We start from the raw sequence: 17290 nt of genomic DNA on the forward strand, positions 1-17290 counted from the left end.
GATGAAAGTTGAACTTAGTTCATGATTGAATGGCCAGTATCAAAATCTCTGAAATTTTCATTGCAAGTTGATAAAAACTAACAAAGGGAAGGAATAAGACCACTTTGGTTTGAAAAGCTGTAGTGCCAGCTGAAAACTCAATGGTTTCAGCTGATAAATTGCTTCTAAATGTTATATTTAGTGATTCTGGAGCCACATAAGAAAACCAAGACTTTCCTTTTGATTTTATGTGTAAGAAGTGGCTATCAAGAAGATACTAAAGATAGACTCACTCAGGGAGAGGAAGTTCCTTGCACCATATAATCATGGCTCTGGGCGGTAACTGATAAAGCCTCAGATGAAATTATATACTTGACATCGATGTATGGCCAAATTATAAAGGAAAGACAACCAAAACGGAGTGGGTGTAAATATGAATGATTTGGGAGTTGCTGATTTATATTCCTTGTACAGGCAATTACATTTGTCTCGCTGTGTTCTCGTAGACAGGTTGGTGCCATGATATCTGTTTCTCATTCTTAATGAGGCTGAGAACTTAGTAAGTGATGGGCTGGCTGGTGGGGAGCCCTTGGCTTCAAAAGCTTTCAAAGACCTGTTACCTGTTGGCAGTGTTTTTTTGAGGAACTGGACTGGATCACGTAAAACTATCAGGACACTTTGGAGTCTGAAAATCATCTGACCTATTTCACCAGGAATGCCATTTCTTTTCATCTTCTCTTGACTTTATTCTACTCATATTTAAAAGTTTGGGCTTGTTAAAGACCCTTTTATGAAGAGTTTAAAAACTGGTCAGTATAAAAGAACACAGTCCCCCCAAGGACAGTTTGTTAAAGCTTCATTCTCCAATTTCTTTTTTAAAAATTTTTTAAATTTAAGGAATATTGTCAAACCAGGAGGGAAAAAAAGTGACATTCAGAATCATGGAGGTACAAACATAATGGGCAGTATAAGTTCCTTAGTGATAAGATCAGGTATTAAAGAGCAGATACCAGAACCAGAGGACATTGACAGATATAAAATCAACCTCATTTCGTACAAAAGTAGAAAGGATCAAAAGAAACAGATAAGAAAATAACTTCATTCCCTAGTCTGGTTTATATCACCAAGATTCTGAAGCAGTATTTTAACATGGATGAACTTTACTGTCTGCTATATTCCATTTCTTTTTAAGAGCTGATCATTGGATGCTTGGTGCTCTTGAGTACAAGTAAGCCTGGGCTGGATTCCTCAAGGCCATCACTGCGATGCTGCTCTGGGTTTGGAAATGGGAGCCTTCTGGAAGCGGCGAGGAGGTGGAGGCCATGTGCTCTACCTTAATGAGCCTGGGGTATCCGTGCTCTCTGATGAGGCATGAAGGCCTTGTCCAGGCCTATCCCCTCGCTTGTTGGCTCTGCCTCTCCTCCCTGCCTCCTGTGCTTCTGCCTAGGGCAGGCCCTTTCTCACTTTTTCACTGCTGCTTCTAAACAGGAAGTTGAATTCTGATATCGATGTCTGTTAGAACTGTGTACCAAGTATGTATAAATACGTCCTAAGTGCTAGTATCTGGTGCTTTTCTGTGACCAAAATTGGATGAGTTGTAGTTTATGGCTATAGGGACCTCTCTTTTGGCTGTTCAAAAGTCTTTTTTGCCTAATTCCTTACTTTCTTCCGTGTTTGAGAGGTGGTGATGTTACATTGTAGTTACCAGCAAATATGCAAGGTTAGGCTGTTTTCAAGCACTGGTATGAAGGAGAGGGAGGAAAGGAGGTTGTGAAGAAAGGAAGATTTAGAAAAGTGCCGAAATTATTCTTGAATCTTGAGATTGTATTAAATTGTCGATTTTTTTTTTAATTTTATCTTATTTTTAATGTTTTATTTATTTCTCAGAGAGAGACAGAGACAGCGTGAGCAGGGGAGGGTCACAGAGAGAGGGAGATACAGAATCTGAAGCAGGCTCCAGGCTCCGAGCTGGCTGTCAGCACAGAGCCCGACGCGGGGCTTGAACCCATAAACTGTGAGATCATGACCTGAGCCGAAGTCGGATGCTTAACCGACTGAGCCACCCAGGCACAGTTTATTTTTGAGAGAGAGATAGAGTGCATGAGGGGGTGGGAAGGCAGAGAGAGGGAGAGGCAGAGAATCCAAAGAAGGCTCCTCACTGCCAGTGCAGAGCCCTATGTGGAACTCAAACTCACAAACTGATATGATCTGAGGCAAAGTCAAGAGGCCAAAGCTTAACTGACTGAGACACCCAGGCACCCCTGTGGGTTTTTTTTTTTAATCTTGTCATTATTATTATAAAAGCAATTCATGCTCATTACAAAAAAAATCAGAAAATAGATATGAAAGCAAACAAAACAAAACAAAACAAAAAAAACCCCTCATAGCCCCACGTCCCTAGAGACAACAGTTAACACTTTATCTTGTACCCTTATAGACTTTTTATTCATACATTTTCTGTGTTTTTAACAACAAAGTGAGTTTATAGAACCTGCCATTTTCACTTAATAATATCATAGAAAGATGTCCAAACTTAAAAGAATTACCTCATTTATTACTGGTTCAGCTAATGTTGTTCAGTGCATATATTTTATTCTAAGGCTTCTGTAGAAATCCATCACAGTACTCACAGACTAACAGTATAGTCAGCATCTACTTCTTCAGGGCACAGGCCCCCACAATTAGCACTGTGGTAAAGTCTTATTCGCCAATGAAAGCCAGTCGAGGAGGTGTCCTAGAGCAGATCATTGTCAGTGCCCATTGATTCTTCATTGCAGAGTGCCCCCAGACAACATGTAAAAGCTAGTGTCTGCACCTCTATGCCTCAGGGCTTCTTCTGGAACCATAGAAAGCTGCATTATCCCTGCACACAGCAGACCAGAAATGTTAGAGAATCGTCATGCCCCAGAAGCAGCTCTCACAAGTGATGAATAGAAATTGTATAAGTATGCTAGTCCCCTTGGTTCTTGGGTGGTCTAAGTCTGGGGTGTGGGTTTCACACTGTGTTTGAGAGATTTTCCATAGAAATTAAGCTTCAGTTGCCCCCCTGTGGGACAACTGAACAGTGGCAGCTGACTTATTAATACACCTTGTGCTGGCTTTTCCCCCTTCCTTATACCTTAGCTCCCCTATTTTGTGTTTTATGGGGTCATCTCCCAGATGAACTGTTTGTACTTGCCACCCTGTCTCCCAGGCTTGCTTTTTGGAGACTTGAAACTAAGAAACATTCCATTCTACATACTTTTGGCTAGGAGACCTTGATGGGCTCTTATACCCTCTTTGGCTGAGAGGATGAACTCACCAGTCTATTTGTGCTTTGCACTGGAGTCTCTTCCTGCCTTATGCTCCCGATCAACCATTTTCATCCATAATATCGGACTGAACATTCTTCAAGTGGTAAGGCTGGATATTCCATAAAAGCAGAAGGAGGGGAGCATGGGAGCTCAGTTGATTAAGCACCAACTTTGGCTCAAGTCATTATCTCATGGTTCATGAGTTTGAACCCCATGTCAGGCTCTGTGCTGACAGCTCTGGAGCCTAGAGCCTGCTTGGGATTCTGTGTCTCCATCTCTCTCTGTCCCTCCCCTGCTCATACTGTCTCTCTCTCTCTCTCTCTCTCTCTCTCAAAAATAAATAAAACATTTAAAAAAAATTTTTTTAAGTGGAAGAATTTCACAGCTAAGTCAGTGATGACAAGCACCAGATAGCTGAAGACAAGTGAATACTTTTAAGAAGATGGGGAATAAACAAGCTAAATAGCAGCAGTCAGTCAAGGATTGAGAGACTCCTTAAGAGAAAGAAACTGGAATTGTGTTAATGGGACTTGGAAGAGACCCTAGCCAAAGGTGTGTTATGAAGTTAAGAGATTTGAAGAGACCAATACAATGGTAGCCAGGTCCCCATGTCATGAACACATCTCCACCATGACCATGCATAACAACTTCATATGGCACCCACTTTCAGAATGCCATCTCTCGAGCCTAGATATCTTCAACATAGTTTTGTGGTTGAATTTTTAAAAAATGCCTCCCAACAGTTTTCTTAAAATGTTTATTAACTTTTAATGTTTAACTAAAATGTTTATTAAAATCAACTATTTCTTCTGACATAAACCCTACAATTGCTCAACTTTGTGAAGCCGTTTGTGCCATGAAGTCCAGGCTCCTTTCCAATTTAAGGTTGCCATGGTTAGTCATGGAGTGAAGGACCAAAAGGGAACCAAAAGGAGACTATGCCTCCCTCCCCGGAACGCTAGCCAAAGAAAAGGTTGAGCCCAGAAAAAATGAGCGCTTGTGAATAAGATTAATTTGTTTCACTTTAGCTACAGCCTAAACCTTCCCTAAATGCTAATTAAGCAGGGAACAGGAGATGTGGATGTGTAAACTGGTGGGCGATACAGGTGGGAGTGAGTGAATGGGAGGTTGACAGCATTAGAGTAATCCTTTAACACTAATATTTGCTGTGGGACATTAGGAATTCTTAATGAATAGACTGCTTTTCCCCAACACTTAATCTGGGTTCAAGTTCATAAGGGATTAGCCCAGATGCCTATCTTCAGAGACATACAAGCTGACCAGATTAACCAGGCAGTCTTTCTTTGTGCACACACTGCTGTCTCTGAAGTGTATGGCCACAGGAAGGATTAAATCTAAAACTGGCAAGAGCCTCCCTCCAAGGTTGTTCTCCTGGCTTCCAGAAGCCCATCACCCAAGCCGGAGGTGGTTCACTGTGACCCGTTGTGGAAGGTGGGAGGGAAAGCAAGAACAGGGGTTTCTCTTTTACATGGTAGAGTCACTGTGGCCCTGACACCAGAGTGCAAAGCTGGAAAAACTGGGCTAGGGTTTCTCTGCCTTGATGGGGATTTCACTGATTGTCAACAGAGCTTCAGAAGCTGAAAAGAAAAAAATGCTAAACAGTTCCCTTAAATCATTGATGTCACTCTCCAAAAAGTTGTTCCTAAAATGGCTTTCCCTGGCCTTGGAAAATCCAGCAACGTTTAAAATATAGAAGATTTTGTTTTTCTAATATATTAAGAAAAATATGTTCTTTTTCATTTATAAGTAGTAAGATTATAATCTGTCCACCCACATTTTTTCTCCAAACCTGTTAACTAGCAGTCTTTTCCATCTCGTTAATGGTAACTACATCCTTCTGGGTGCTCAGGCCAAAATTCTTGGGGTCCTGTTTTTTTTATGTCTCTATTGTTGCATGACAAATCTCCCCAAATCTTACAACAACTATTTTGTTCTCTCACAATTCTGTCAACGTGGCTTGGCTTCACTCAGTGGTTTCTCTGTGGCTCCTGGTGGTAGTCACAGGTCTGCTGCATTCAGCTGGAGTGTGAACTGGAGGTTGGGCTGGATGAGCTTTCTTTTTTTTCCCATGCAGGCTCAGGGCCTTTACCTCTGTTCAAGGCCTCTCTACAGGGTCTTTCCATGCCACTTCTCCCATGAGATATTGCAGCTCAAGGTTCCCAGGAACATAAAAGCAAAAGCTATCAGGCCTTTTTAAGGTTAGGTCAGAACTGGCCCAGCCTAACTTTTGCCACATTTATTGCTTAAATCAAGTGATCTGGCCCATCCCAGATTCAAGAGGGGACTGCATAAGGGTATAAATACAGAGGCAAGGATCTGTCGGGGCCACCAACCTGAAATCCTTGAATCTACTTCCTCTCCTATTTTACAACTACAAGAAACTCTGCGCAACAGAGAACAAACTGAAGGTTGATGGAGGAAGTTGGGTGAGAGATGGGCTAGATGGGTAATGGGTACTAAGGAGGGCACTTGTGATTTGTTGTATGTAAGGTATCGCACTCTTTGTTAACTAAAATTTAAATTAAAAAAAAAGTATAAAAGAAACAAACAATCTGTTAATAAATGCTATTTCCCTCCTTTAAAATGTGTCCTAGGGGCGCCTGGGTGGCTCAGTTGGTTAAGCGCCCAACTTTGGCTCAGATCATGACCTCATGGTTCGTGGGTTCGAGCCCCGCACTGGGCTCTGTGCTGACAGCTAGCTCAGAGCCTGGAGCCTATCTTCAGATTCTGTGTCTCCCTCTCTCTCTGACCCTCCCCTGCTCATGCTATCTCCCTCCCTCTCTCTCTCTGTTTCTCAGAAATAAATAAAAACGTTAAAAATTTTGTAAAATGTGTCCTAAATCCAGCCACTTCTCCCCTCTCCAATGCTACCATCCAGATCATCTCTTACCTGAGAAATTACAACAAGGTCCTCCCTGGCCTCCCTGCATCCAGAGTTACTGGTCCACTTGGTAGTAAGTAGCCAGAAAGAGTCTCATTGTGATGCTCCTCTGCCCAAAACCGTACAGTACCCCTTTCCGCAGTCTTTACAAGACCCTGGGATCTGCTCCCTCTCGTCCTCTAACCCACTTCCTGTTATAACCCTTGCTCACTCTGCTCCAACAACCATCCTGGCCTCCTTGCTGTCCAAGCAGCCCAGACCTCCTCCCATCTAAGAGCCATTGCCTGTGCCTCTACCTCTCTATGGAGAGCACTTTCCAGATGGATCCACATAGCTTGCTCCTCCCTCATCTCCTTCACCTCTTTGCTTAAGTGTTACCTTCTCCATGAGCACCCTGCTTACCACTCTCCTGCCAGCACTCTGCATTCCCTTTCTGCTTTATTCCCCCCGCCGCCCCAGAACTCACCCCTTTCTAATCTACCATATAACTGATACATTTATTTAGTTTATGTGTCTCCCTCCATTTAACGGTAAGCTCCCTGAACTTATAGGCATTTTTGTGTCATTCATACTATATCTCCAGCACCTGGGACAGTGTCTGGCACACAATAGGTCCTCAATAAATACTTGTTTGGTGAATAAATGAAGATTTCCCATTGTGACATGGAAGAGACAGTGTGGAGCAGTGTAAATGTTAGCAGCTTAAAACAACACAGATTTATTATCTCACAATTCTGTAAGTCAGAATTCCTTGGCTGGTTTCTCTGCTCCAGCACCTACAAGGCTCAACTCAAGGGGTTGGCAGTGCTGCCTTCATTTTGGGAGGCACTAGGGGGAGAATTATTTCCAGCTCTTTCTGGTTGTTGGCAGGATTTAGTTCCATGAAGCTGTAAGAATGAGATCCCCATTTCCTCACTGGGCTGTTGGCTGAGGAATTTAAATATAACCTACAAATATATACTTGCTCTCCTTTCTTATCTTGGCTTCTTTACCCGACATAAAATTATATTAATAATTACAATGATGTATTGTTACATGTGTAACATCCATAGATGTGTGACAATAATAGCACAAAAAGAGAATAGTGAACAGGACTAACATTTCTATTTCTTGCAGGAATGTGTTATATAAGTCTGAAGTTGATTCTGATAAATTGATATATATGGGAAGCCCTAGAACAACTACTAAGAAAATAACTAAATTGTGGAAAAATTATTAAAGAAATTAAATCACACTAGAGATATTAACTTAAAGCAGTAAAAGAACAGGAACAAAATAGAAATGGAACAAAATATGAGATATGTAAAAAACAAAAAAATAGCAGATATAAATCTAACTAAATTCATAATAACATTAGATGTTATATGAGTCAGGATTCTCCAGAGAAATAGAGCCAATAGGATGTATGTATATATATAGAAGATTTTTCATAAAGAATTGGATTGCACAAGTATGGAGCCTGGCAAATCCAAATCTGCAGTGTGGGCCAGGAGGCTTGAGATCCAAGAGCCTCAGTGATGCAGTTGCCAATCTGAGGCCAGAAATTTGGAGACACTGGAGAGTCAATAGTGCATATGAAGTCTGAAGGAAGTCTGTTGTACAGTTCCCTCTTGATCAGGGAGTTTAGTCTTTGTTTCATTTGGGATTTCAACTGATAGGATAAGGTCTACGCACCATATGGTAGGCAATCTACTTTACTCAATGTTCACTATTTTAAATGTTAATCCCATCCCCAAATACCCACTAAATTGACACATAAAGTCAACAATTACAGATGTGAATGGATTAAACAATCCAATCAAAAGGCTGAGATTAACAGACCGGATTAAAAAAGAAATTTCAATTATATGCTGTCTACAGGAGACAAACTTTATTTTTTTTAATTTTTTTTTTGAGAGAAAGAGAGAGGGTGCACACAAGCGAGGAAGGGGGAGAGAGAGAGAGAGAGAGAGGGAGAGAATCCCAAGTAGGCTCCTCACAGTCAGTGCAGAACTGGACTCAGGGCTGGATCTCCCGTCCCTGAGATCATGACTTGAGCCAAAATCAAGAGTCAGACACTTACCTGACTGAGCTACTCAGGTGACCCGACAGGAGACACACTTTAGATTCAACTATACAAATAAATTGAAAATAAAAGAATGGAAAAATATATCAGGGAAATAGCAACCATAAGAAATCTGAAGTGGCTATACTAATGTCAGAGAAAATAGACATAAATATCTCTATTGTTAGAGATAAGAGGGACATTTTATAATGACAAAAGTCTCAATCCATGAAGAATTAATAACAATTATAAACATATATGCATGTAACAGCACAGCTCCAAAATACATGAAGCAAAGGCTGATGCAATTGAGGGGACAAATAGGTAAGTCAGCAGTAATGGAGACTGCATAACTCACTCTGCATTGGATAGAACATCTAGGCAAGAGATCAATGAGGAATTTAAAGACTTGACAACACTATACACAAGACACACCTAACAGACACCTATACAACACCCTACCCAACAATAGGAGAGTACACTTTCTTCTTCCTCTTGCGTGCATATGAAGCATTCTCCAGGGTGGACCTTAGACTAGGCATAATACAGACATCAATAAATTTTAAAAGATTGAAATCAAAGTATATTATTTGATGACAATAGAATAAAATTACAAATTACCATGAAAGAAATTGAACAAATTCAGCAATATGTGGGAATTAGACAAGACACTACTAGATAACCAATGAGCCAAAGATAAAACACGGGGAAAGTAAGGCCACCTGGCTGGTTCAGTTGGAGGAGCATGCAACTCTTGATCTCAGGGTTGTGAATTCAAGCCCCAGTGTGAGGTGTAGAGATTACCTAAAACTAAAATCTTAAAAAACCACGAAAACATAGGGAAAGTAGAAAACTATGGGATTCGGTTAAAGCAGGGCTTAGAGGGAAATTTATAGCTGTAAGTGCTACGTTAAAAAAGAAGAAAGACCTCAAATCAACAACCAACATTCCACTTAAAGATGCTAGAAAAAGAACAAACTCAACCCAAAGCAAGTAGAAGAAGGAAATAATGAAAGTTAATTAGAGAATAAAAAGACAAGTGAGAAAACCAATAAAGCCAAAGTTGGTTCTTCCAAGAGATCAACAAAATTAACAAATCATTAGCTACACATACCAAGAAAAAAGAGAGGAGACTCAGATTAATAAAATCATAAATAAAAGAGGGTATAGTATCATGTAACTTACAAAAACAGGAAGAATGTAAAGGAAATGTCATGAACAACTAAATGCCAACAAGTCAGGTAATGCTGATAAAATTGGCAAATTCTTGGAATGATACGTACCACCACAACTGACCCAAAAAGAATTAGAAAATCCAAATAGATTTATAACAAAGAGACTCAATTGGTAATCAAAAATCTTACCAGGAAGAAAGTCCAGGACTATATGGCTGTACTGGTTAATTCTACCAAATATTTAAAGAATTATTACCAGTTCTACACAAACTTTTCCAAAATACAGAAGAGGAGGAGACACTTCTCAAGTTATTTTATGAGGTGCAGCCACTTTGGAACAGTCAGGAAGCTCTCCTCAAATAGTTAATCACTGAGTTTTTCCCCTCCTAGGTACATACCCAGGAGAAATGAAAGCATGTCACACAAAACCTTGAACATGAATGTTCATAGCAGCGTAATAGTCACAAAGTGGAAGCAACCCTAATGTTCCCCAGCTGATAAATAAACAAAATGCAGTACACAATACTACATTTTAGTAATATAATGGAATATTACTTGGCAATAAAAAAACAGCCACAATTAAATACTGAATGAACTACAGCATGAATGAACTTTGAAAACATTACGCTACACAAAAGAAGCCAAGTCACAAAGGACCACATGTTGTATGATCTCATTTATTTGAAGTGCCCAGTGTACAGTGGGTACATCTATAGAAACAGAACCTATAGAATAGTAGTTTCCTAGGGATGGGAGGGATGAGGGACAGGGAAAATTAAGTGGTAATAAATAAAGAGTGTAGGATTTCTTTTGGGATTAATTAATGATGTGCTTAAATTAATCGTGGTGCTGAATGCACCACTCTGTGAATATAGTAAAAGCCATTGAACTGTATACTTTAAATGGGTGAATCATATGATAATATAAGTTATATCTCAATAAATTGTTAAAAATAGAAAGAAATTTAGGATATGATTTAGGAATAAATATTATAAAAGAATACGATACCCTATCAAATTCTCCAGTTTCCTGGTTGATCATTTCCCGTTTTCCCCAACATTTTTCATTTGTGTTATTAAAAATTAAGTTATTTCTAACATAACCACAATAACTTAGCCATATTACCACATCAAAAACATTTTACCATAATGTTTTCATATTTGCAAACTGAGTATTTCACTAGTTGACTTGCTTCTTTGGTTTTGAACTTGACAGCCATCGTTTGAGTTGCTAACATGATTGGCATTATGCTTCTTTTTTTGAAAATAAAGAAGTTTTTATTACTGTTTTTTAACTACATATCCATCATTTTTCTAGCCAATCTACTCAATAGATACCCTGGGAAATTGTGATACAGCCATTTAATGAAAAATTCCTAATTGAGGGTTTAGTACTACATTTACTGCTGACAAAGTTTGGTGCATACAGCGACTGATCCATTCACCACCTCTGCTCTATCCTGAACATAAAGATAATACCACAGAGGCTATTTTGCTTTCAGCATACCTTATTAGTGACCGTGACTTGGTTCTCTCACTTATTCTTTACCAGCCACCTATAATCTTCATTTGGCATCAACATTACTACAACCCCTAAGTACAAATGCAAATGGAATTGCCTAGCAAGAATTAGTTGCAAGGTGATCCCTAAAAGAGTTTGTATTAATTCATTTTAGTTTATTATCAAAAATGAAAAATTCTTAAATTTTATATTCATTGAATTCATGGGTTCTGTGGAGGCTACAGTTATATGGACTCACAAACTCCAATTTGAGAAAATTAAGTCTACACCGTTTCCACATCTAGCTGGTTAATAAAAAGAGTTACTAATGTAGTACAAGCTAGCCTGAGGTTGTTGTTAAATATTGGGGCTCATGGTTGGGGACAGACAGACACCATCTGACCAGTAGAGTAATGATGATAATAGGCTCATTCTTTGCTCATCTGTCTCATTCACTGACAATCCTCCTCCATATTCCTAGACACTACTATTTCCAGTGTGATCCAGCTGATTTCCAGTTACTATACTCTGCAGTTACAATACTCTGTATCTCTGTGCCTGGGATTGTCTCCAGAAATCACAGAAGACAGCTCTGCCTGCAGCATACCAGAAGTGCCAGGACATTAACATCTCCTGGAGCAGCCCTCAACTCAGAATACTCAAAAGTTGGTATACAAATACCCCAACTCCTTTACCTCTGGAGTGGGATATCCCTGGGGCTAGTGTTTGCACCATTTCTCAGAATTTCCCTTTCGTGTTTCCACTTTCTCACAGTGGTGACTGCCTTGCTAATGCATCTTTTATTGGCTGCCTTCCCCTTCCTCGTCTCCTATCCCCACTATCAGTGTTTCCTGTACCTCCCAAATAAAGCGCTTGCACTCATGTTCTTACCTCAGGATTTGCTTCTAGGAGAAAAGCACATTATAAAATTCTTTTGCTTATGATACCTTATTTGACCCATAAAACAATTCTGGAAGAGAGAAAGTTATATTGGTCAAGTCTAGCAATGGAATGTGTGCCCCAGGTTCTGTTACACTCTCTTTTGTATCCCAAGAACAGACCTGGCACATTATAGATGTTTAATAAATACTTGTTGAATAAAGGAAGAAACTGATGCTCCTGTAAGTAATTTTATCAAATTGCCAGTGAGAGAGCCGGGACTTGGTCTTTTGACTCAAGCACACTATTCTCTCCACTATACACTCACATCTTGTTCTTAACAGTGTTGTCTCGGATCATGGCCTGCAGATGTAAGATGACTTAAATATGCCAATATCATTAGCCAGCTCTAAATCATAGTAATGTCAATGGTTTCAGAATTGGTGGAATAGAAAGATCTGTGAGGATATTAAAAGTTATTTATGGGACAAGTTGCCAAGTCACACAGACATTTGGGGGGGTCACATCATTCTCATGGTGACTGGAACTGCAAAGGTCTGTAAAATAGAGGCACCTCGTCTTTTTCAGCTCCAAGGTAGTCAAACACATTGTAGCCCAGCCTTGTTTTTATATTTTTTCCTCATCCTCACTATGAACATATAAAAGTCAGTTTGCTTGGAAGAACCTTGTTTAACATTCCAATGTACGCTTTAAAAAAATTATATCATACCTCCTTCTAATGAGTTCTATAATAAATGGACACTTGTAGATAAAACCATATTTAGCAGTATGAACAGAGAAATAATGTCTATTATAGTTAGCTATCAGATTAGATATTAACTCATTAATCAATTTTTACTTAAATCATGTATCTTCCCTCAAATGAATGGTTATTCTGTGAAGCCATTTTGATTCCTGAGCATTGCTTTCCCTAAACTCCTTAAAGTCATCAGGCACATTAAAGGATATCCAATTTCATTGGTCTAAGCTGAGTGATCGCAATTCATCAAGGCATGAAAAGTCTGTCCAGTCTTGTGGAATATCATTAAATGGTTCAAGGACGTTTCTAATCTTAATGATGGCCAAAGGGGAGCAACTATTACGATGATGAATGGGAATGAATATCTGGAGAAAGTTCAAGGCATGTTATACTTACAAAGACTAATACATGTTGTTTATCTAAATCATCCAACTGATTAAAGAAACACACAAAGCCGAAGACAGTTAAAAGCAGAGAACCAAATAGGCTTTGACCTACCCTGGTATATTTATCGCTGACCATGTCATGCGTGTAAAATGTATTGCTCCACCAAGATGCTGTGTATATAAATCGGGAGGGTCTTTTGAGGCTGATGTTGAGTAATATAGGCTGTCCAGTTTATTGCCTGGCTAAATATTTATATAAAATGAGTTCATTGATGGTGGGGAAGCCTCCATAAAAGGAGTCTTTCAATGTTACTAACTGATTAGCTACAACGCCTAAGGCTTAGCAAGAACTAGGTGGTGGTAACTTTGATACTTCCACTCCTAAAATCAATTCCTGAGCTGCTCAGTGTTTTGAATCCTTGCTCTGAGTTGGATGTGTGTGTGTGTGTGTGTGTGTGTGTGTGTGTGTGTGTGTGTGTACCTCTTGGTACCAAGACCAGTGCAGAGTCTGCAAGGAAAGAGGAAATGCTTTTTTGGTACACTCCTAGAAGAATGCTCTTTGGAACCATCTTTCACTAGGAGAACGTATCTATTAAACTCACACTTAGTTCATGGCAGTCAATGCTGGTATAAAAGGGGGAAGGCTCATTTTATATCATAAAGGCCAGAGAATAAATCTCTTCTCCAGAGGACTTGTTTGTGGCTATCCTTTCCCTGGGCAGGAGTAAAAATCAACCACATAGCGTAGCTGGGAAGATGTTGGGCCATTGTCCAAAGACTTAATCTTAATAAATATCTTTTCAAAATGTGTGGGAGTGGTAGGTTGCTGGCCTGAAATAGAGCAGCCATTGCTTAAAGGATTGTTTAAAGATAAGAACCTGGAGTGGTTGAAGATTTAGAATTAAAGACTTTCTTCACTTGGATTCTGAGACACTTAATGCTTTTGGTTTTCCTCATACCTCCCTGCTTTCTCCTTCTCAGTATCCTTTTATGGTTTCTCTTCTCTTCCTCACCGCTGAGCATTGGTGGTCCCAGTACTTGGTTCTCAGCCCTCTTATCCCTGTAGATGATTTTATTCTGTCTGATGCTTTAAGTATTGTGCCTCCCAAATCTTCAGCCAGAACTGCACCAAACTCCTGACTTGGTATGTCCACTGTGACACCTAATAAAGCATTTCATAATATGTCCAACAACGAACGCTTAGTTAATATTTCCCCATCCCCGCCCCCAAGCCTGCTAACTTCCCCAGAATTCATCATTTCAATTGATATTCTCATTTACTCAGTGGCTCATGTACAAAATCTGCAAGTTGCCTTTGAGTTCTCTCTTTTCCTCATCTCCACAGCACATACCCTGAGCTGCAGCAGGAGGAGCTGGCTGACTTAGAAAGATGCATTCTAATGTGGTCTTGGAAGATGCAGTAGGTAGGGTACCTGATGAAAAGCAAGTTACTCCAGTTCAAGTTATTTTTTCTTTCAATGGGCATAGGTATTTCAATGCAGATACGAGTCTGACCCAGCATAGGGGTCAGATACGTAGACTTCGAATCCTGGTCTTTGTTTACAAAACTAGGAGTTTCAGTCCAGCTCTTAAGCTCATGGACATGGGCACTGGGCAAGCTGTTGTATGTCAGGTGGACCATTGTTATCTGTCTTTGGCCACTACAGGCACAAAAAACATGAGGAAAACTGACAAAAGCGAATCAGTGCCTGCCCCTCCCCCGATGGCCATGACACAATTCATCTCCTGGCATTTTTCCTTCTCTAAGGAAGGAATTCCTTGTCTTCCTTTCTAACCTTGCTTCATTCCTCAGCTTAATGCTATTGAGAAAGCATGGGTTGTCCTCCATGAGATCCCAGGCCAGCACTTTCACATTGCTTACTTTATTTTTCCTAATCAAACATGTTATAATGAAGAAATGGAATTCTGTATTTAATTGATGGTGAATTTCCTTCTTCTTATTGGAACTACAGAAGTAATACACTTGATATGCTAGAAAATGTCTTAAAAATCAGACAAGAAAGAAAATTAAATTCCTTTATAATCCCATCACTGAGAAATAATCACAGCACTTAGCATATTTAAATGTTTTTCTTCCATCTTTATTGTATGTTTGTTTTAGTGAATTTATATTTGGAAGAAAAAAATTGTACCAAATTTTATCTGGAATTGGACCTTTTTTGTGAGTTATACACAAGCCCCCTCATAGGAAGAAATTTGGCATTTCTGATAAATGCAGATGGACTTTTCTGATGCATTCTGATGAGATTAAGATCACGTTTGAGAAACCAGTTACTCATCCTTCCAGGTGACTCAGCTGACTGTCAGTAAAGACTCTAAAGATCTTTAACTAGACATTTCTTTCTTCTGATATCTAGTCTTGCAATAATTACCTAACCATTTCTTTTTCCCATAAAATGTCCCCACCAAAAACTAAGTCCTTGGATTAGCCTGATATATGTAATTCTTCCCTGCAGCAAGAATGCCATAAAACTTTGACTCTTAATCAAATTTGGAGAGTTCAACAGTCTTATTTGGAAACAAACTTCTTCTACCTTCATTTTATTAAAAAAAAAGGGGAGGGTCAATTTCATGTAGGTAAAATTTATATATGATAAAATACATCCATTTCAAATGTACAGTTCAATGAATTTTGGCAAAAATATATTCCTGTGTAATTGCCACCACAATCAAGATATAAAACATTTTTACACTTCATCTTAGTCAAAAGGCCGAGAAGCGATATATAAAACATTTTTATAACCCCAAATTTTCTCTAATGTTGCTTTGCAGTCAGTCCTTCTCTCCTTCTAGCTCTTAGTAACCACTGATCTGTTTTCTGTTACTACAGATTAGTGTGGGGTTTTTGGCCTTTTATAGAATTTCATATAAATAGAATCATTTGGTAATGCACTCATTTGGCTTTTAAATGTGTTTGAGAGATGTATCCACGTTATTGCATATAGCAGATTACCTATTTTCTCTGCTCTATAGCATTCCACTGAATGAATACACCACAATCATTTATCTATTCTACTGTTGATGTGTACCAGGTTGTTTTCAGTTCGGGGCTACTTAGAACAATGCTGCTAAGGATATTCATATTTAAGTCATTGTAAGGGTGTGTGTTTTCATTTCTCCTGGGTAAATACTTGGGAGTGGAAATGCTGGGTTATATGGTATTTTACATTTATATAAGAATATAAGTATAAGAAATTACCAGACTGTTCTTCAGAATGTTTGGATCTTCCATTTTTACCATTATGCCTCTTACCAGGGGTTTAAAGGACCTTTGGGAAAAGGAAGTTTAACAATGAAAAACATGGATATGTTGTCTTTTCTCTTTGGTTCTCTTCCTTTTGAAACATATTTCTCTTTCTTTTTCATTTCTGTGAAAGGAAAATAGCCAGAAGAAACAAAATGGTCATCTGATCCTGAAGATAAAAGAATTGATGAGAATGCTAATGAATTCCTAACCCAAGAGGGGTGAATTTTTCCTTCAGCCTGCAAAGTTGTCCTTCAGACTCCAGTTCAGACTCCTTTTTCAGACCTGGAGATTACTCATTCCTCCTAGCTCAGCCCCAATGGACTAATCCTTTGCGGATTTCCCATAGCATGCCTAGTAAATGTTTATTTGGCACCCCACCCTCTTCCTTTATAGCACTGAGTATAGTTTATAGTCATTGATATTTGTGGAATTCATTGATCAATGTCTTTTCTCCTTCATTCATGACATGAGGAACCAAGTCTCTTTTATGGTCTGGCTCACAGTAGAGCTAAAAAATAATTTTTTAAAATGAATGAACAAATGAATGAAAGAAATAGAAACAGGTTAACAGAACAAGACTGCGAAGCTAGCAGTTGTGACTGTACAAAAGTGGTTGAAATACATGTGTTTGTTCACTGCCAACACTCTAAAAAAGACCATAGATGTACTCTGCTGATCAAGCAAAGTTGTTTATTACTTACTGCAATAAGGGAGAACACCACCTTGACCAAGTTTTAGTAGTAGCTTCAAAAGGAAAGGTCAGACACATATCTGTAGGGGTTTAGATCTGGTTTTGAGTGGTTTAAGGCAGATCTTTCAATGTGGGGATTCCAAGTGGGCAAAATTTACAAAAAGGTAAAGGTTCTAGAGCAAGGTATGCTTTGATAAACAACTAGGTCTGTCTGTCCCAGGGTCTGAAAAGGGGCTGGTTGAGTAGTCTATTGTTTGAAAATAAGTAGATGTTCAGGAAGCTCCTGGAGCAAACACTGAGGTTATTTACTGGGTAAGAATTTTCTGAAACAAATGGTAAAGCCATGTTGATGTAGGCTTAGTTCTGTTAGTTAAGTTATGAAGCTGCTGGCAGCTCCCAAAACCCAGTTCCCC

General features: G+C 39.2%; 1 protein-coding gene across 1 annotated transcript in view; it reads left to right on the forward strand.

Annotated features, from left to right (window-relative positions):
- Positions 1 to 11921, forward strand: part of TASP1 (taspase 1) — a 273452-nt gene extending 261531 nt beyond the window's left edge. The window contains exon 14 of the mRNA XM_077777537.1: positions 11375 to 11921. Coding sequence (XP_077633663.1) covers positions 11375 to 11395 — 21 coding nt within the window. The 3' untranslated portion in view covers positions 11396 to 11921. The remainder of the gene's footprint in view (positions 1 to 11374) is intronic.
- The last annotated feature ends 5369 nt before the right edge of the window (positions 11922 to 17290 follow it).

The sequence above is a fragment of the Crocuta crocuta genome, unplaced genomic scaffold (assembly GCF_008692635.1).
Source record: "Crocuta crocuta isolate KB4526 unplaced genomic scaffold, BGI_CrCroc_1.0 scaffold187, whole genome shotgun sequence".
In the NCBI taxonomy this organism is placed as follows: Eukaryota; Metazoa; Chordata; class Mammalia; order Carnivora; family Hyaenidae; genus Crocuta; species Crocuta crocuta.